General features: G+C 37.4%; 1 protein-coding gene across 3 annotated transcripts in view; it reads left to right on the top strand.

The window, feature by feature from the left end:
• The window catches only part of FHL5 (four and a half LIM domains 5), a 43,784-nt gene extending 36,222 nt beyond the window's left edge, over positions 1–7,562 (top strand). For all 3 annotated transcript variants that reach the window (XM_036082390.2, XM_036082393.2, XM_036082392.2), the window contains exon 6: positions 3,800–7,562. In XM_036082390.2, coding sequence (XP_035938283.1) covers positions 3,800–3,963 — 164 coding nt within the window. In that variant the 3' untranslated portion in view covers positions 3,964–7,562. The remainder of the gene's footprint in view (positions 1–3,799) is intronic.
• The last annotated feature ends 13,991 nt before the right edge of the window (positions 7,563–21,553 follow it).

Genomic DNA, 21,553 nt, shown 5'->3' with positions numbered 1-21,553 from the left:
GAAAGAAAAGAGTTTCACGGCAACCCAGCTTGGCAGGTTTTCACTGACTTGCAAGGGGAGGGAGAGATTTACCCAGACAAACAGACAAGGTCCCATTTTTCTGCACAGGGCACCATGTTTTTCAGCATCTCACCCCAGTCCAGGGCTACAGCTGGCTGGCAGGTGTGTTTTGTTTGGCCTGCACATGTTTGGAAACAACTAGTGCAAAACCCATCTCTGCAGCCAAAAGTACATGAAGAACCTGCCGGGGTGAGCAGACCTCCCAGCTGGGTCTCTGTCCCAGGCTCAGCAGCTGCCCCAGTGCTCTGTTCCCCACAACTCGTCTCCATCTCTCAGCTCTGTTACCTTCCCAACCCTTGCATTGGATTCCGTTAGCAATCCCAGACTACCAGGCTCCAAAGCTTGGGCTCTTCACCACTCCACTCCCCTGCCTCTACACATCTCACAGCTCCTACAGTCAGGGGAATAAGCCACTGTCGCTACAAGTTTTAGTTAGAAAATGGGACTTCCAGAAATGCGTCAGTCCTGGGAGCTTATAAATCTCCTTGGTAGAATCTGCAATTACAGCCCAATGCATGCAGTTGATTTAGTCTAGAACACTTTTCTTGAACTAGCCAGAAAAAGAAAGGGGGGCTTTCATGAGGAAATGAGAAAATTAAACAAGTCAAAATGGGTTTAAACACTTCCTGGGTACCCAAATGGCTAATACTGACCTGCAAAGAGCCTATGTGAGCCCTGAACTTGAGGAGTTTCAATTCTCATCCATCGCAGATTCATGTAGCTAAGTGACTTTTTTCTGTTGGGTTGTTTCTTGTTAATCACGGAGCCCAGGTCTTTCAGGTTCAGAGAGAAAAAATACATTGTCCTGCAGGTAATATAAGGATGATCAAGAACCACAGATTTGACCCAAAAGTAATCCAAATACAGGATTATGTATTTAACTTAGAATAATCAGCTTTTTGATAATGATCATAATCTTCTTTTGGCTCTGATGAGAGACACCTGAGATTAAAATGCCTGCAAAAACTTCCAACTCACTTCACTGTTTTTTATCTGATATATATATTTTATGCTTTGCAGTAGTGTTTCTTTAAAATTGAGCTCTTTGAATTAATGTACCACAGGGAATTCTTATGCTGCCATATATTTATCTTCTGAAAGTTGCACATTCATGCAAACAATGTGTCAATCTAAGAAACTATGTTAGGGTGTTTTCAAAATACTTTTTTATATTAACTAAATCTATCTGTGAGTCTCAGGTGTGATTTTTTTAAATCCCATCAGAATAAATTTGATTCATTTGAACAAACTCAAGGTAGAGCTATATTTTTTTTCTCTTCTAAGATACAATTAACCTTTCAAATTTTCTGGGATAAATGAAGTAGCTTGACGTAGGGATGTGCTCTGGACTAGCGAGTAAAAGACCTTGGCCTTGGCTCTGCCCCTGAGGACTGTGGGACCATGGGTAAAGAACTCACCACCACGGAGGTCCTCATTTGCCTTGCTTGCAAATGAGGAGTTGAATAGGATCACATCTTTGCTTTCTGCCATTTCTGTTTATTTTGAGTAAAAGGAGTTTCAAATGTTATTTCTTCTGAAAGGAATGCTAATGTTCCTGGTTATGGTCTTTACAAAAGATAAATTCAGACTGAATTTGGGGAAGTTAAGAGCACAGGTTCTGAAGCCAGATGGCCTAGGACTGAATCCCAGATCTGTCACATACCAGCTGGCTGATTTGGGCAAGTGGTTGAACCTCTCTGTTCATCCATTTTAGTCTGCAAAGCAGAGTTGACGGTAATATCTACTCGTGAAGGTAAGGTGAGAGCTAGTGAAGCAGTACATGTGAAGGGCTTAGAATAGTGACTGACTCATTTTCAAGTGCTCAACAAATGCTAGCTCTTATTCTACTGAATTTTCAGTAATAAATGAAGTCAAATAAAACAAGTGCCAAAGGGCGCCTGGGTGGCTCAGTCGTTAAGCGTCTGCCTTCGGCTCAGGTCATGATCCCAGGGTCCTGGGATCGAGTCCCACATCGGGCTCCCTGCTCGGCAGGAAGCCTGCTTCTCCCTCCCACTCCCCCTGCTTGTGTTCCTGCTCTCGCTATCTCTCTCTCTGTCAAATAAATAAATAAAATCTTTAAAAAAAAAAAAAAAAAAACAAGTGCCAGAGACCAGTTTCCTGGGGGACTTTCTTAATACAAATGAGCCTCATGACTTGAGGGAGTAAATGTATTCAAAATTGAAATAATTTATAAACATCTCACATGTTGAGTCCGCCTTTCTTAAATTCCTACTACCAGATGCTTCTATTTCTCTTTTCTTTGTAAAATTCTGGAAGAATTATTTTTATATTTACCATTTGTACAGGCTTACTAATAAAATCAAGAAAAGCTCATGAGCATCAAAATGCAAGATGTGTAATAATTAGTTTTGTGAACAGAGATGATTCATGCATATATAGAATATGATTCTTGCAGTCAGCTTATTACTGTTTTGAATAACATTCAGGGAATTAATTGGTTCATTATTGATTTACTCTTATTAGCAAGTAGTGATGATAGCATCATAAATAAGCAAGCTATAAATTTAATCAAAGAAGGTAAAGAAATTTGATGTGCATTTATTTATAAACTAGTAAATTTCATGTAAAGACATCAAATAACATTTCTAGCATGGAAATAAAAGTTCATTATCATATTTAAGGAGAGTTTATCTGAAGTAGAACTCTTATTCACCTTTTTTTACTTCCCCAAATGGAATATTTGGAAATTATATGTGAATCAACACATGACTATGTTAGCCACACTCTGTGAGTAATGAGCAAATCACGGGAAGTTCGTACCACTATAAGCACTTGGGAAAAAACTTGGCAAATAAAAACAGACCCAAGGCATCCCAAACCCTTCCCAACCGCTATACCTTTTCTCCCTTTCAACTCCTCAAAATCAATTCCTTAAACTGTAGTCTGGATCCATATAAGGAATTTAGAAAGGGATTCTCACTGAAGCCTCAAATTCTATTACCTTTCTTAGAAACGTTATGGCTCACGTGAAGCCCAGGTGGAGGTGGTGGGGGCTGACAAGGCACTTCTTAGAGGATAATTACTGGATAGCATAGCCTCAGTGGCCAGAGTGATTAGACTCACAGATCTTTTGTTGCAAGCCTGGGCTGAAGTTGTCTCTGAGCAAGGTAATCAGGTCGTCATGTTAGGCTAGCTACACGATGGTCCGGATGAAATCTTTTATTGGGGGCTTTTGGAGATTGTGTCCCAAACCCACAGTATCACCATGGAACTTTATCTTAAGTAAAACTAAACATAGAAATAGAGGAAAGAGAACTCAAAGTCATTAAAACATCAGACACCAGGCTAGGAGGTATATATTTATTTTACTGTACCTTAATTTTGCTTCTAAGAGGGTCATGAAGAGAGAAAGAACATATTCACACCTAGATATCTCTGACTTTGAAATCTATCTCCCCTTCCCACAGCATTTTACTGTACTTCCTCATCTGTCTTAGGCAAACTTTCTCTGTTTCCAAAAATACCCATTTTGTATATTCAGATTCTACCTACTTTTGTAGATTATGGAAAAGGTTGACTGGGAATCAGGCTGGATCTCATCAGAGGAAATTGCCTCGGGTGACATTTCCAGGTGGACACAGGGGCATGGAAGGCCACATACTTGCCTCGCTGTAGTCTTCTTGGTCATTGCTGTTCTCTGCAGTTCCTAGGAGAGTACCTGATGGAATGCTTAATCTATTCATTGAAAGAATATTCTTTTCCTCCAATTCCTTTCCAGGTCTCAGAGGTGCCAAGTTTATCTGCTTTCAAGACCGCCAGTGGCACAGTGAATGCTTTAACTGTGGGAAGTGCTCGGTCTCCTTGGTGGGGGAAGGCTTCCTGACCCAGAACAAGGAAATCTTCTGCCGCAAATGTGGCTCTGGATTGGACACTGACATCTAGAGGGAGGCAGTCTTTCCTCACCTGAAATCCACCTTGCTTATGTTCTCACTAAATCCAGAATGTGCTTGAAGTAGTATTTCTGATTTACATTTTAGCAAATATTAATGTAGAGTTTATAGTAGAAGGATTTTTGCACACATTCTGATTGAACTGTATCATAAGAGCTCAGAAAAAGCACAGTCGAACAGGAATGAATATATCCTAACTCACAAAGGCATCTCTCCTTGCAAAACACTGCACTCTGCTGTTAAAAACATAAGAAAATATCTCCTTATGGTAATCAAACACATGACCTATACCTAGAAGTCACGGATGTTATTATCGAAGAGTGATGTTTTTCAAAACTGCAGAGTAAAAAAGGAAATTAAGAGATTAAATTGACAGGCACACGTGAAGCTAATGTTTGCATTCCTAGCTAGCTAGTGATATATAATGTGATAGATTGGCTATTCATGGTAGAAGAACAAAACTGATCAGGGAAAACTGATTAGTAATCATCCTATTTGAGAATTCTGTCACTTTATCATTCTTTTATTCACACATACTGACTTTGGAGTTGCAAAACAAAGCTGCAATTTACCCTCATCTACACTGTTTCCACAGCTGGTTGGTTCCATGTTTAACAAATGGAAACAAGAATTTGGACACTATGGCTCTCATACTCTGCATGGGTATAAAGGGGTCCTCTCTACCTAGGGATAGTCCCAGCCTAGGTTTCAACATATGTTATATCAAGTGCATTTTCAAAGCCTACAGTGATTTTTCTAAATACTTACAGATTCCATGAAAGAGAAGTCTCTTCCTTCAAATCAGCTAACCAGGGTAATCATTGCCCCCAAAGGCAAACCTTTAAAGTAAATAGATCATTAAGTCATCACTTGTGGAAATGAGTTTTAAGGAAGGGATTGAGCGATGGAACATGACTTTCATCCAGATATCTAAAGGCATAATAGAATGCATAATTAACTCTGAGCTTCATGCATTTTGCCTTCTAAAATTACATAGATGATTAATGGGAAGACATAAAAGTGGGCTTTAACGAAATCTAGTAATAATAAGAAGTGAGAAAGAATAATTCACTGCTGTTAATTCAGGACCTGCAAAGCAGTACAATACAGCAATGCGGGCTGTAGATGAGCCCTCCCCACTGTTGCTCCATACCTGTGCCACCCACCTCACCCCATGCCAACCATGTCCCAAGAATTCCAATCTCCCGCATGGCCCAGAGGTGCACTCCCAACCCTGAGCAGCCATTTTACAAATAAGTCAGTGTTTATTGGTCACAAGAGAAGTAACAGCCTTTAGTGAAAAGTCTATTACCATATGCATATCTTTCTATCAAACATCAACTGATGATGGCCCTACCCAGCTGCTCCTGGGCAATATTTTCCACATTATGAGGGACAAATGAAAAGCAACCTCTTTTCTCCATGGCCAATTATTGTCCTTGTTATAATGTCACTTAGCTGGAGTAGAGGGAGGTCAGGAGAAGAAACACACGCAGACATAACATTTTTAAAGTGTCTACTTCTCAGATTACCGCATAGCAGTAAAGGTTCTGATTGAAATCTAATTATATGATGTAGCTGATTACAATGATTAAAATAGTATCACAGGAGATGCAATTTAAATTGTTTTGGGAACATAATTTTTGAGATAGTTTCAAATGCAAGGACGTTTGGAGATGCTAACAATTTAGAACTGCTAATAAAAGGTCAGGCTACAAAGGCTATTTGAAAGATATAACTATCTTTTTTTTTTTTTTTTTTTTGTAGTAACAACTCCAAGATAATTTTTCACATTCACAGTATAAGATGTATGTAAAACTATCAATATTTTTCCTGCATTGTTTGAAATTGCACATATAGAAATAAATATGCCAATTGTTCTATAATCCAGAACATAATAGTGCATTATATATTTAGAAAACCAAGCCCTTCTAGGTCTGGATAAATATACAATATGTAATATTGTCACAGTTAACCAATTATAGAAAAACAGGCAAAATGTAATGTTTTCTGAGTTAAACAATTAGTAATGTTTAAGCATTTTTCCTTGTGTATGGGGTGAATATGCACATGATCAGATCATTCTCTGTACAATTAAAATTCACAATCATTTCTGAAATAGAGATTCTTTTATCCTTTGATACATATACTTAAGTGTATATATTTTCACATATAAATAATTCCATATTTAGAATATAGCTTCATTATCAGATATGTATGTACCGTGCACAGAGTTAGAGTTCAAACTGTTGTGGTTCTGGGGTGGTGGGAGATCAGGGTACGGAAATGCGAGATTGCCACGTACAGAGATCTTCCCAGTAGCTGATAAACAGTGCCACTGTGGACGTAATACACATATGCAAAACAACGAAGAAAGAAGACCTCATTAGACTGCCATACACACAAAGATACAAGTAAAAATCCTATACTGTATCCTATAATTGACTTCGGGTCAGTAAAGAGAAAAGCTCTCTAACTGACCTATCCAAAGATGGAAGATGGAATAGACTGTTTCAGGAAGCAGTGGGCACCCAGTGATTCAAGGAGTGACATCTGCACAGGCAGGAAAGCAGTTAGAAGCCAATCCTGTGTGCTAATAACAACCAGATGGTTTGGAAGTAGCAGAGAGACTGCCAAAGAGCAAAAAGAAATGACATAGCTAAAAGAGAAAAGGTCAGATGAAGACAGAATATTAACTCTGAGGATAAAAGCTTTATATTTGATATAACAGGCACTAGAAAATTACTATCTGCTCTTAAATAGAGGAGAAAAGCATTACGCCTGTGTTTGAGGAGCATTATGCTAATGAGTCTGTATGGCCTAGAACTGAAGAGGGCAGGATTTCAAAGGCTAAGTCTCTTAATGCAGTATCACATTTGGTGAGTGGCTACAGAAAAGAAAGAAGGAGTAATGGGTAATGCAGGCCAAGAGCTATCGATGAGAATACAAGTCAACAAATCAAAATATTTTATGTTATCATGTTAGGATCAAATATGACAAAGAAAAATGCAGAAAAGAATTTCTGTCTCCATAATAATAGGTAGGGTACCCAAGGTTTCAATTTTCACTTACCAAGATCATAAACATGTTATACTGGAACAATCTAGGTTCATTGGTTAAGTGAAGTATGATAGGGTACCATCATGGATTCAAAACTTACACAGTCACTATAACTTTAAAAGAAACATTAAGAAAAAAAGAAACATTAAGTTATACATCGGAATGAAAGATTGGCCAACCACTATGAAAATGCATAACGTTGTCACAAATGGTGTTGGTTAAAAATTGTTGTGAAATATAGAGCCACAAATAAAAAATCAACCTAAAAACATATATCTGATGTTAGTAACACCATTTTTGAATTTAAGAAAAAAGGTATTTTTTTAATCTACTTGGCATATTGATAGTAATTCGTATTTTAAATAAGAAAATGATTGTGACAGTATGTTTTAGATACATTTAAGTGAGCACATAAATTATTCTCAAATACATTTAGATATTTACTATTGTAATAATATAGTTTTTACTTGTTTTACAAATTGTCATTTTCAGAAATTTCTTATGCTGAATAAATTTGCATAGTACAAATTCCTCAAATTGTTTTTAGAGATTTATTTTTTACATTAACTGTGCCAGTATGGAATAGCTTTGCGGTGTTTCTACTTCTATCACATAAGGTAGTATGATGACTTTTACCTTCTTGTCCCATCCATTTTTACAGCAATTAACCATATGTTCAGATACCATTTCAGAGTATTAATATAAAAAACAGCATAACTGAATTCTGTCTGACCCAAATAGTAACGGCTCTCTTGTTAAACTAAGAGAAACACATCTGTGATCTTTCTTACAGTGATCAAATTTTTAAATATTCTAAACTAGGAGTTATTTTATTTCTAATTATCATTTCTGTGATTCTAAAAATATCCTATCAGAAAAGGCCCATTTTAATTTGATTATCCTGTTTTGACTGAGATAGTCTTTAGCTAATTTCTTATTATTTCTGTATTGGAGGAATTGCTGGAATTCTTAGTGATTTTAAAGCTTGTGGGTACACAAAGGATACGAAAATACTGATTCGAAGGGATATAAACACAGGCACCTGATGTTTACAGCAGCATTATCTACAGTAGCCAAATTATGGAAAGAGCCCAAATGTCCATCAACTGATGAATGCGTAAAGAGGTGTGGTATGTGTGTGTATATATATATAATGGAATATTACTTGACCATAAAAAAGAATGAATCTTACCATTTGCAAAGACATGGATGGAGCTAGAGAGTATTATGCCAAGTGTAATAAGTCAGTCAGAGAAAGACAAACACCATATGATTTCACTCATACATATGGAATTTAAGAAACAAAACCAATGAACATGGTGGGGGGGGAAAGAGAGGCAAACCAAGAAACAGACTCTTAACTATAAAGAACAAACTAAGGGTTACTGGAGGGGGATGGGCAGGGGGATGGGTTAAATCGGTGATGGCGATTAAGGAGGGCATTTGTGATGAGCATTGGGTGTTGTATGTAAGTGACGAATCACTAAATCCTACATGTGAAGCAAATATTACACTGTATGTTAACTAACTGGAATTTAAATAAAAATTTTGAAAAGAAAAAATCAAGCTCTTGCATACAGAAAACAGATTGGTGGTTGCCAAAAACAGGGAGTGGGGGAGGGTAGAATTGGTGAATGGAGTCAAAAGGTACAAACTTCCAGTTATAAAATAAGTCGTGGGGATGTCATGTACAGCATCGTGACTATAGTTAATAATACTGTATTTCATATTTCAACATTGCTAAGAGTAGATCTTAAAAGTCTCATCACAAGAAGAAAAATTGTAAGTAGTATGGTGACTTGTGGGTGATCATTTTGCAATATATACAAATACTGAATCATTAGGTTATACACCTGAAGCTAATATAAGGTTATATGTCAATTATACCTCAAAAGAAATCACAGTGATTTTTAACTCTTATTTATTTTATCTAAAGAAAACTTTGTGTCTGCAACACAAACCGTTAAGAAACTAGCTAATTCACACTATAAGCATTAGTTAGGTTCTCTTCAGAGTTATGTTATAGATTACGAGTTCATTTAATGTCCAGATGTGTCCCACAAAGAAACATTTGGAAAAACATCTCTTACCAAACATTTCTAGTTCATTTTTTAAAATCACATTACTTTGAAATGTAATGAAATTTGAATGGGTAACAAAAAACTTTATGTCTTGGAATAGTGTTTCTTCAACAAAAGAATCAGAATGTCACTAAAAATTATAATTGCTAGGATATTACTTTTATCCTAAACCTCTCCCCCAGGAAGTGTCAGACCCTTTAGATCTCTTTTATTCAACTAGAAACACTTTAAGAGTTAGCTGGGGGTAACTGTAAAGAACTGTAAAGGTCCTACAAAGCAGACCTCTTTTTAGGGACAGGTAGAGAAGATCTATCAAAGCTTGGGAAAATATGTCATAAGATAGATTTCACCTTATAGCTTTTCAGAAATTACTGCATCTGGATTTTTTATGACAACATAACAAAGGGACACCAAGGAGCAAGGATACCAATAGTCTTCACTTAATCCACCCAGAGAAATTAGAAATGAGTCCATCCACTGGGACATCTGTATGGCTTCCTAGATGGTACTAAATATGCATCATCCAGAGCGAATTAGAGAAGTTCTTTTTCAGAATTCTGGCCATTCTGAATTTTCCTAAATGACCAGCTTTAGGACCAGCTACCTCATTGAATGTGAAGGTGAGAAAGAGATTTCACAAACTGGGAACCAGAAAGGAAGGAAAAGAAACAAGAGATTCATGCTCAAGTTTGAGTCTATATAAAAGAAATAACAGGATTTGTGTGTATCTGGAATGACTGGATTGTATATCTCTGTGGTTGAAGAGGAAACAGCTCACTGTGATAGAATTATGATCCATGTCACAGAGGAGCAGAGAGTATTTGGGTCAAATATTTTCCCATGAATGGTAATAAATTTATGGAGTGGATGTCCATAAAGGGTTCTCTGAACGAGAAACAGTAATGAGCTCAACAGACATCCATTCAATGACTTAAACAGTGACATTAAATGCTATTCTCATCACATGCAAAAACAAAAATCAAGTTTGATATTTATAGAAGTCCACACACTGAATCCCAAAGGCCTATTCTTTCTTTATACAAATGACAGCCTACCCCTGGTTTGTCTCTACAGCATCACATATGAAGCTGTTTATCAGAAAACCCCAATCCAAGCCCTCAAACAGGAAATGAATGAGGAAGTATGGATAAAGGACAAATGGAGAAAAAAGAGTGGTGATAAAAATGGACATTGCTGAAAAAATAGAAAATTAAATTGAATTTTTAAACTTTTTCCCTGTATAATAAAAAATTTCCAAAACTACAAGGCATTCTCAGGAAACAAACTAAGTGGACTAAAAAAATTGCAATAAAATTTTGTACTTGAGAACTACAATATGGTTATCTGCCTCCTCCCAGCAAGGGAAAGTACTCTCTCAGATGCCACCAATGGTTATGTAGTTGCCAAAGTCAGTAATCTTCTTCAGTGTTCTCTGCTGTTGTGAGATATTGTTGGCCTCTCCTTGTTTTTTTCAAAATCTGATTGTAATAATCACTATGTATATGGATGACAAATGATCATGATGTACATCTTAAATATATACAATTTTTACTTTAAAAAATTAAAATAATTGCGCGCCTGGGTGGCTCAGATGGTTAAGCGTCTGCCTTCGGCTCAGGTCATGAACCCAGGGTCCTGGGATTGAGTCCAGCATTGGGAGCAGGGAGCCTGCTTCTCCCTCTGCTTCTCTCTCTCTCTCTCTCTGTCACTCGTGAATAAATAAATAAAATCTTAAAAAAAAAAATTAAAATAATTGGGGCACCTGAGTGGCTCAGTCGGTTAGGTGTCTGCCTTCAGCTCAGGTCATGATCCCAGGGTCCTGGGATGGAGCCCCACATCGGGCTCCCTGATCAGCAGGGAGTCTGCTTCTCCATCTTCCTCTGTCTGCCTGTCTGCTTACTTGTGATCTCTCTCTCTGTCAAATAAATACATAAAATCTTTAAAAATAAATAAAATAAAAAATTAAAATAATTTCAAAAACTTAAAAAAAAAACACAAATGCTCAGAGGCAGTCCCATCAGTAGATGCTCATAGCAGTCTTGGAAACAGATCCTCTAAAATAGTAATGATATTAAATATTTTCCTTATATTTATGAGATATTTTTCATATTCAATATATTTGTCATATTATTTTAATACATTGCTGGGGAGAGAAAAACATTTCTCATGACAATTTGGCAATACATATAAAAAGAGTCTTTAAATTGTTTTCATAAGCTCTGGCCAAGATATTCCAATACCTAAGAACTTATACTGGGGAAGTCACTGAAGAGCCACACAAATATTTTTACACTAGAATGTTTATTGCACTGTTGTTAAAACAGCCCCCGACAAGAAATCAACCTAAAGGTCCAAATAAAAGGGAACTTTATATATATATATATATATATATATATATATATATATATACACACACACACATATATATATGTATGTATATTTATGTGTAATTACATATATAATTATATATATTATGTGGATATACTTACATATATATGTATATGTATGTGTGTGTGTGTGTTTATATATATAAAACAAAAGGGGAAAATTAATTATGGTACTTAACTGCAATGAAATACTTTTAAAATAGCCATTAAAACATAACTTTAAAGGGCATCTGTGTGGCTCAGTTGGTTACGCCTCTGACTCTTGATTTTGGCTCAGGTCATGATCTTAGGGTCACAATCTCTGGGTCATAAGATCAAGCCCCGCACCAGGCTCCATGTGCAGCAGGGAGTCTGCTGGAGATTCTTTCTCCCTCTCCCTTCAACACACTATAAATAAATAAATAAAATCTTTAAAAAAAAGACATAACTTTAAGACTACTTAATGACATGGAAATATGTTCATGATGCAAGGTTAAGTCGAAATAGAATGTTATAAAATAACATGTATGATACGATTCAATGTTGCTATTTATGTGTGAAGGAAAAGTCTACAAAGAAGTACAATAAAATTTTAACATTAACAACAACAACAAAAAAAGTTTCTTCCAATGTCATCCATGATATCAGTCTCTCGTAAGTCTCCTAAAACTTTGTACACAATTCATCTATTTCTTTTTTTATGATTTATTTTGTTTTATTTTAGGTTTTTAATGTAATGTTTCACTAGAATTTTTTTAAGAATTCTATAAAATAAAAACAAGAAAGCAATCATCTACTTCTTACAAACAGGTATTTCTAAATATCCTCTCCTCAAGGTTCTTGCTCTATATTTTCTATGTTAATGAGCTCCTCTAGTTTCATGATTTTAACTGCCTTTTCTGTGTAGCTCCGTCCCAAACTTACATCCTCTGCCTTAAATTCTGAGGTACAGTCTCAGGTTTTTCACTGCCTTCTGGACAAATGCAACTCAGTGTTGTGCGAACAGTTCACTGCAGCTCTATTACCCTTCCTGCAAATTCCACTTGTCTTCCTATGGCCTGCATCTCAATTAATGTATTATCTAAAGAGAGTCTTTATAATTTATGATTTGGGCATATGAAAAGATGCTCAACAGCATTAGTCATTAGGAAAAATACAAATTAAAACCACGAGATACCACTTCACACAAACTAGAATGATTATGATATATATGACAGTAACAAGTCTGTTGAGATGTAAAGAAACAGGAATCCTCATACATGGCTGGCAAGTATGTAAAATGGTACAACCACTTTGGAAAATATTTTGGCAGCTTCTCAAAAAGTTAAATATAAAGCTACCATCAGACCCAGCAATTCTACTTCTAGGTATCTACCCAAGAGATGTGAAAACATATGTTCACACAAATGTTCACAGCAACATTATTCATAATAGCCAAGAAGTAGAACAACTCAAGTACTCAAATGATGAATAGATCAGCAAAACATAGTATAGGCATAGACTGGACTATTATTGCATTATCAAAAGGAATGAAGTTCAGGGGGTGCCTGGGTGGCTCAGTCATTAAGCGTCTGCCTTCAGCTCGGGTCGTGATCCCAGGGTCCTGGGATCGAGCCCCTAGTCGGGCTCCCTGCTTTGCGGGAAGCCTGCTTCTCCCTCTCCCACTCCCCTTGCTTGTGTTCCCTCTCTCGCTGTGTCTCTCTCTGTCAAATAAATAAATAAAATATAAATAAATAAATAAATAAATAAAGGAATAAAGGAATGAAGTTCAGGTACATGCCATTACATTTGAAAACATTATGCTAAGTTAGAGAAGCCAGACAAAAAAGGCCACAGATTCTTTGATTCTGTCTATATATAATATCCAGAAAAGGCACATCTATAGACAGAGAATCGATGGGAGTGAGAACGGGAATTAATTCTAAGTGGGAATGAGGGACCTTTATTAAGGGGGTTGAAAATATTCTAAAACTCATTTATGGTGGTGGCTGCACCACTTGGTAAAATTACTAAAAAATCACTGTATTATATATTTGGAATGAGTGAATTGACTGATACGTAAAATAGCTCAACAAAGCCGTTTTTTTTTTTTAATCTCTCTTGAATCTGCCTTTCCCCAGTGCCTTACTTCTGAATCCTGCAAGAAAAGCTACAACTTTTTAATTTTCCCTTGCAAGCTTTTGTTTCCCCAAAATACTCTTCCTTTTAATTTTTCTGTGGCGAGGAGTCTCTTCCTCCTCTCACCTGCCTGTCAAAATTTTAATCAGCCTCTAAAGCCCAGATCAAAGTTACCTCTTATGTAAAATCTTTACAAACATCCCTTAGAAAAATGTAATCATCATTCTTCAACTTTTACAATTCTGTGAGAACTTTGAACAACTTGATTTAAATTACAAGTTAGGAAAGGGAGGCAATCTAATTAAAAGAGGATGGTCTTTGGAGCCAGAAAAACTGTGATCAGATCTCAGCTCTGCCACTTGCTCGATGTGTGACATTCTGGAAAGTTACTGAACTGTCTGGACCTTGGTTTTCCAATTTTTAATTGGGTATCTATAATACGAACTTCAAAAAGTTGCGGTTCATACTAAGTGAAATAAATACATGCAAACTGCTTCACATCTACCTGGCATATATTTAACTCAGTAATTATTTTTTTTATTAAATATCAATTATCTTCACCTTCCTTCCGACCCCCAGTCCACCCCTAGATTGTGCGTTTATTCATCTTTCATAAACCCAGTGCTTAGCAAAATGTCTGGCACTTGATAAACAACCAATAAATACTAACTGAACTAAATTCTAGTTGTGAAAATATTATTATTTCTATAATAGTATTCTCCCTATGTTGATTGTCCATTACCATGATTGAATATGTAAATCCCTTTTGCTACTCACCTTGATCATGTTATGGGGAGTGGCCCATGTAAGAAGCAGCTGGATTGAAAATCAGCAACTGCAATTTCAGGCATCTGCTTTGAATTTTTCAAGTTGATGTCACTGTTTCCTCTGTCTATAGACTACTGATCTGTAGAGTGGCCTCTCAGCCAGCACTCACATTGCTGTCCTGAGACACTTACTTTTCAGGTGTTCTGGAGAAGAACTGGCTGTTTCTGAGGTTTTCCTCAAAGACCTTGAAAGTAGATTTTGCCTACACCACATAGCTTTATGTGAAGCCAGACCATCCCATGCCTGCCAACTTTGGAGTCAATCTGTCCAACAAGTTTGGTATCATGTACTCACAGACAGTTAGAAATGTAATTGCACTTACTTTGCTTAAATGGCAAAATGCGTTCTCTGTGTCTCTCAAAAGTGCAGAGGATTTTACTTTAAGCTATTGCTGACTATGTGTAGCTTTGGGCATCTTCAATTCCCTTATCGCGCCGGAACAGCATGCATGAGCTGCCCCAGTCCTCCCAGGGTACAGCATTGCTCTCGTTCCTCCTTATTAAGCTTCCCCTTTTCTTGACAGTTTCACCTCTCCTGTTTCCGTGTTTTCTTTCTCTTAATGTGCATTAATTCCCTCCAGACTTAGATTCCAACTATTCACAGAATTACTTTGGGTGGAATTCTGGAAAATAAACATCTAGGCCCTTTTTGGATCTGTATTGCCTGCTCCTGAACCAGCACGCACATTCCTGCTGCCTGATGCTTCTATATGAAGCTTTGTGTGTAGCTTCTAAGGATGGGAGAATAGAGGTCTGCAGCCAGCAGATGTTCAGAGATGGGTCCTGAGATTTGGGGAAATAAAACACTCAGGGGATTGGAAACTGCAGTCTAATTCTCATTCTTGGGTTTCTCATGAAATCACTCTTTATCCCTCATCAGAAGTATGTTTCCAGATACTGAAATGAGGTCTTTCCCAGTTGGTGAGCAGAATAATATCAAAATTCACAATGATTTTGACTCCCAAATGCAAAATAAGATCCTTTGATTTGTGGTTAATTTTCTAATGTGGGATCACTGTTGAAAAATTCTCAGCTAATTATCTTTTTTGTGTGAATAATTGTAATCTCAAGATGAGAGCAAATTCCCCTTCAAATACCTCTGATGCCAAATGCAGGCAGGTGTAGGCGACTCTGTGTTACCTCTTTACTCCCCTCATTACAGATTCCAGAGTGGAGTGTCACCATATCCCCAGTAATGTGGAAGAAGTTGTCTTCGTTTTCCATAACAGTCTGATAAAATGGCACATTCAGTAATTCCCCTTGTACAGATGAGGACACTGAGGTTTAGAGAGATAAAATGACTGCCCTGACTCGTTACAATATAGGCTGGCCTGACTCTAGAATCAATGCTGTCAGCTATGCAAATGATACTCTGGATACACTATGCCTCCTCTCTCTGCAGTGAACCTAGAATCTTCATTTCACATCATTCTCCGCATGCTCACTCCCTGCGGGTGCCAATCTTCCACATGTTGGCTATCTTTCTCCTTTGTCCTTTTCACTTTCAGTGGTGCAAGGCATCATTATATCTCACCTGGACTCTTTAAATTGCCTCCTATCGAAATATGTTTCCATGGCTCCATGGCCTCATTCTTTTGTCTATCCCTCATACTTCCTCCACCAGATACATATTTCATAAGTAATGCCTAATCATGGCTCCATCTTGCTTAGCAGCTTTTGTTGGCTTTCCATTAGATCCTCTCCAAAATCTAGCCCCATCCTCTCTCCTTAGGTTGCTCTCCCAGTATTTCTTCCACACTGGAATACGAATCTTTGAGGATGGAGCCTTTGTATATTCTGTTCACCAGCATATCCATACCATCTAGAACAGAGCCTGACAGAGTAGGTGCTCAAATAAGAATGAAGAAATCTTGTGGCTTAGCCAGATCTTATTACTCATTGCTCCCAAAATAAATAAATCCTAAATTTTTTCCAACTTGATTCCTTTGCTTAAGATAGTCTCCTACCGAGGGAGTCTTCTCTACCATCTCCACTTACATGATTAAATTTCCATTAAAATTTACCTATTGTTTAAGTTATAGGTCATAAGTCAACTTCTCCCACTGGAAACATCCTTCTTCTCCTCCATAATTTGTTTATGATAACTCTGGGCTCACACTCATTATATTTGCTTTGAATTATAGTTAATTCTCCCCCATTACTTTATGAGAACATTGACTCAAGAATGGGGCAATGTCTTATTCAGCTTTGTATCCCGCATAATGTTGAATATAAAATCACCTGAAATAAAGGTTTTTTTGATTATTTAAATTGAACTAAGTCTGGGTACAAGCCAATTCTGAACAAACAACAATGATAAAAATAGTAATGACATTGACCACTAAGTGTTTTGCATGGATTTAATCCCTCCAGCAGCCCTATGAGGCTGGTACTATCATTACCAGATGGAAACTGGAGAACAAACAGATTAAGTTCTCCAAATTCCCAAAGTTAGCACAAGGGAGATCCCCAACTTTAAATTTGACTTTAGAGCCCATGCTTTTAACCTTGGATATCACTGCCTCCTCCAACATTGGAGAAAAGAGAATTTTTTAAAGGAGCCAAATATAGACACATTTGTCTATGCTACAGCCCTATAAGTATTCAACTAGTTAGAAATTGAGCATATAGTAGCCCCCCGCCCTTGGAGGATACATCCAAGACTCCCAGTGGATGCCTGAGACCATAGATAATACCGAACCCTATATATATACTATGTTTTTTCCTATACATACATACCTATGATAAAGTTTAATCTATAAATTAGGCCCAGTAAGAGGTTAACAACAATAACTAATAATACAATAGAACAATTGTGACAATATACTGTAATAAAACTTATGTGGATGTGATCCCTCTCTCAAAATATCTTACTGTACTGCAAGCACCCTTCTTTTTGTGATGCTGTGAGATTCAATCTCATCACAAATTGAGATGAAGCAAGGTGAATGACATAGCATTAGGCTACTATTGATCTTCTGATAGGTCAGAAGGAGGATCATCTGCCTCCAGATTGCAGTTGACTCCCCGGCCACTGAAACCGCAGCAAGCATAACTGTGGATAAGGGGGACTATTGTATTTGGATTTCTAACTTATTGAGTGTCCACAATTTTTTTTTTAGCAACATTAAGAGAAGTCATAAGACATAATGAATTTTTTTACATTAAAAAAATTAACCAACAGGTCAATAAAAATGTGAGAATAGATTTGAGGCACAATTTGTGGAAAACTATTTGTTTTGTTAACACAAAAACATTCCCTTCCGGCAGCAGGAGGCCTGGAAATCATAGTTCTGTGATAATGTTGAGTCTTAAAATAAAGACATGGTTTATTCTTTGAATTATCCACTAGATGGCAGAAAATTGTTACTGTCCAAAGTAACTTTACTAGCTTAATCCCAGCTCTTTTAGTTTCAGATTTACGCAAATACTTTCCCCTCGACTCCTAGCCATGCTGGCCTTTTCACATATGGCATTTTAAAGAAAACAACTATTTTTAAGCTGGGAAAAATCAGAGGCTTTCACAGTAATAAATATTAGGTATGAGCATGCTAATTATATGTTTGTGTTGCTCTGCTTTAACATAGTACGAACAGATGCTCAGACATTTGGGAGAGGGCTGGGATCCCACATAGAATGTTCCATCTGCATGTCAGATACTAAAGTTAAGCAGAAAAGCCTCCAGTAGGATGGTTTTCTGTAACTTTCAGGCTACAGCCCTCATTCCTGTTGCATGGTAGAGTCACCCGAGGACCCTAGCCCAGACCCCAAATCTCTGATGGTGGAGACTGGCCATCGGTATTTTTCAAAGCCTCCTCATATAAAATAAGAGGATAGGACTAAACATTCTCATCTTTTTTCCAGCATCAAATTCTAGAATTGGTGTCTAACAACATACTCCATGAGTGCAAGAGCTTATTCTGTTCTAGATCCTTCATGAATATTAACTTAGTCAATCCACAAAACTATGACAGAGCTGGGGGAAAGTGAGACACAGAAAAGTTTCACAACTTGCCCAAGGCCACACAGGCAGAGGGAAAGATGAGATGTGACCTCGCAGTCTGGTTCTAGAATCTGAGCATATAACATGTCATAATTCCCTCATAAATAGTTGATTAGTGAATAAACTATATCCATCTCTATTTTTCTACCCATATCTAAAATTGTACCTGCACTAACAATCATGGTTCCTACGTTGTTATTTAAGCCATAACTGCTGACCTGTTTGGAAAATTAGCATACTATATCTGGGAACTGTGCTATGGCAAAGGCCAACTATAAAAAAAAAAAAAAAAATCAGTATATTTGGGAGTGCTCTTTTGAGATTGTAACTGAACTCAGTAATCTCAGGTATTTTGCAAAATAAGAGCATTTGAAATGGACTTACTGGAATTTTCAAGAAAATTCTAATTATGTAAATCGTATAAACTGTTGACAGGGGTTTGACTCCAGAGCTCATAACGACTAATAAAAATTGAGTTCTGTCCACATTCTATCCTCTTTTTTTAAAACCTCACTTTTTTTCTGGCATTGAACACGTAGGTCTCTTGACCCAGGGGGAGACCTTCCTTAGAAGCGCAGGTGGGTGTGGAATAGATTCTTCCCCACTTGGCTTATCAAGCTGAATTCCCTGGAGCTTCTCTTCGAAAAGTCATTAATACTTTTTGTCAACATTGCTCGCTAAATGAAGACCTAGGGCACAGAGGTAAGTAGTAAGTATGATGTACAGTTGCTATGAACTTTTGGATGATCTGTCTTTCAGGAGAATAATGATGTTCACAAGAACTAAATGCCCCTAAGGGTGACCATTATGTGGTATTTTCTTTTCCTTTTTATGATGGAAAAAAATATGCAAAAGTAGAATGAGTGAGGCAATGAACACTCCTCTACCAATCACCCAAATTCAATAATTATTAACTCCCTGTCAATCTCTTATCTGTACCTCTACCTCTTCCCTTGCAAATCCCAGACATGATATATTATTTTATCTGTAAGAATTTTAGGATGACTCTCTAAAAGAAAAGGACTCTTTCTAAGAGAACATAATCATTATATGGTACTAATTAATAATTACATTTTTAGAACCCATTTTATCTAGATCCCATTCGTTATTGGATGCCCTGGCCCTGAGGAGTATAGGTTAGCATTGAGGAATCAAACTTTTATTTTCAGAAAATGTTTTGTCAGATAAATTTTAACCAGGAAGAATATAAAAGTCCTCACTACAGCACCAAAGTTTGCCTTATTTTCCCCTACCACTTTGTTTAAACTTTAGACTATGTTTGATTCTTGTTAAATAGTTGTAATCTCCTTAGTAACCATTTCCTTTGAGAAAAAAAAAATGTTTCTTCTGGGGTAAACGTCAGTAGCAAATGGTGCATTAGATACTGGAACACAGTGATTTAATAAATCACAGAAGTCTACTGTACGTCCCCCAAACTGTGGATTGGGTGATAATTTTGAAGCTGAGAGACTTTTATTGCAACTGGACAGTGCAATGGAGGGGAGCTGACTTTGGAGGAAGGACTCTCAACAAGGAAATGACCTTGACAACAGCTCTTTGGGCTTAGACTTTCTCTCTTGAAGACACAGGCCTAACAGGGAGGCTGTCTCCCCAGGCAGGGCTTTCCTGTGTGCAGTTAGTTACTTAGTCCATGAAGTCTCTGAGATGTGGGCCACAGCAAGGAACATTTCTCCCATGCTGTGTGCAAATTCCCTGAGATCAGTGAAAGGCTTTTCCTAAACCATTGGCCCAGTCAGGACTGGCAGTCACCCAACATTTATCTGGGAGAGCCAGGCATCAATTCTGGCTTCACAAAGTGAAGAGGTGCAGAAAGGAAAGGTGACAATTTACAATTGAAGACTATCTTTGGGGTTCCCAAAAGGCCATAATGGCCAATTTAGAGTTGGAATTGGGCCTGGCACTTTGCCATGGCTCTGGTCCCTGAGTGCACTTCCAGTGGCAGAAAGCCAAACGTGAGGAGACGTGAGAAGTGATACTTCTATCAGCCTAAAATTAACTGAAAAATCATGCACTAACATAATTCAGCACAGGGAACCATCCTATCTTAAACAGTTGCGCAAAATGTATCTGATAGTTTCCTTCAGAGACCTATTTCAAATTTATCCGTCTATCATTGAACTGATTCACGGTCAACTCTCTCTTCCCTCCTCTTTTTTCTCTAGGAGTCTGGTTTTCTTCATCTTTGTTCTGGCACTGTCCTTTTCTTCCCAAATATTCTATCCAAACAAGTTCAGCCATTCCAGTCGTCCTAAGTCACCACTTCCAGATACTGCACATCACCCACTTGCCCTTCTGTCAGGTAGCCAGTCCTCTTCCCCATTCTCTGTCTGGACAATATGCTGACACATCTAGCAGAATCAGGCAATAGAAGCAGTTTCTCTCTCTCTCTCTCTTTATTAAGCAAGGTAACTCCACTACCAGTTGTCCCCGGTAAGAGTCAAAACCATGTCTTTCTCCCCAGTACAGAGCCCCAAACCCTTTGTTCTTTTCTCCCACATTCAATTGTTTTACAAATTGGTTTTCCTTCTTTCTATAAAGAATGCATTTCCTTCACGATGACCTAAGCATTGATGATAACTCAGGCACTTCATATACAGATTACTGTAACCTGGTCAATGTATTACCCATTTCTCACCTCTCTCCCCATGAAATCTGGAGATGTGTTACATGTAGTTCATGGAGACACCACCTCTGTTCTCCTAAAGCTCATGCAATAATTCCTTAGCTGGATAAGTGAAGCAGCATATACTTTGGTGTCAGAAACACCTACATTTAAATCTTTGTTCCATCCCTTACTAGCTAGGTGACATTGGGAAAGTTGTTTACCACACCTAGCTTTATTTTCTTTATCAATAAAATGGGTATGATAATAATAACACTTTCTTCATAGCATTGTTACAAGGATTAAGTTAACTAATAGATAGGTGCCTGGCACGTAATTGTTTAACATGTGTGGGCTTTGGGGATAGAAAGTGAATTGAGAAATGACTAGAAACCCAAAGACTAAACTGTAGTATATGCCATTTCTCCTTCTTCCTTACTCCCCCTCCACCTAACACATACACACACACACACACACACACACACACACACACAGTAACAAGAG

This window comes from Halichoerus grypus, chromosome 9, assembly GCF_964656455.1.
Source record: "Halichoerus grypus chromosome 9, mHalGry1.hap1.1, whole genome shotgun sequence".
NCBI classification, from domain to species: Eukaryota; Metazoa; Chordata; class Mammalia; order Carnivora; family Phocidae; genus Halichoerus; species Halichoerus grypus.
The sequence above is the reverse complement of the archived record's forward strand: the minus strand, read 5'-3'. Positions and strand labels throughout refer to the sequence as shown.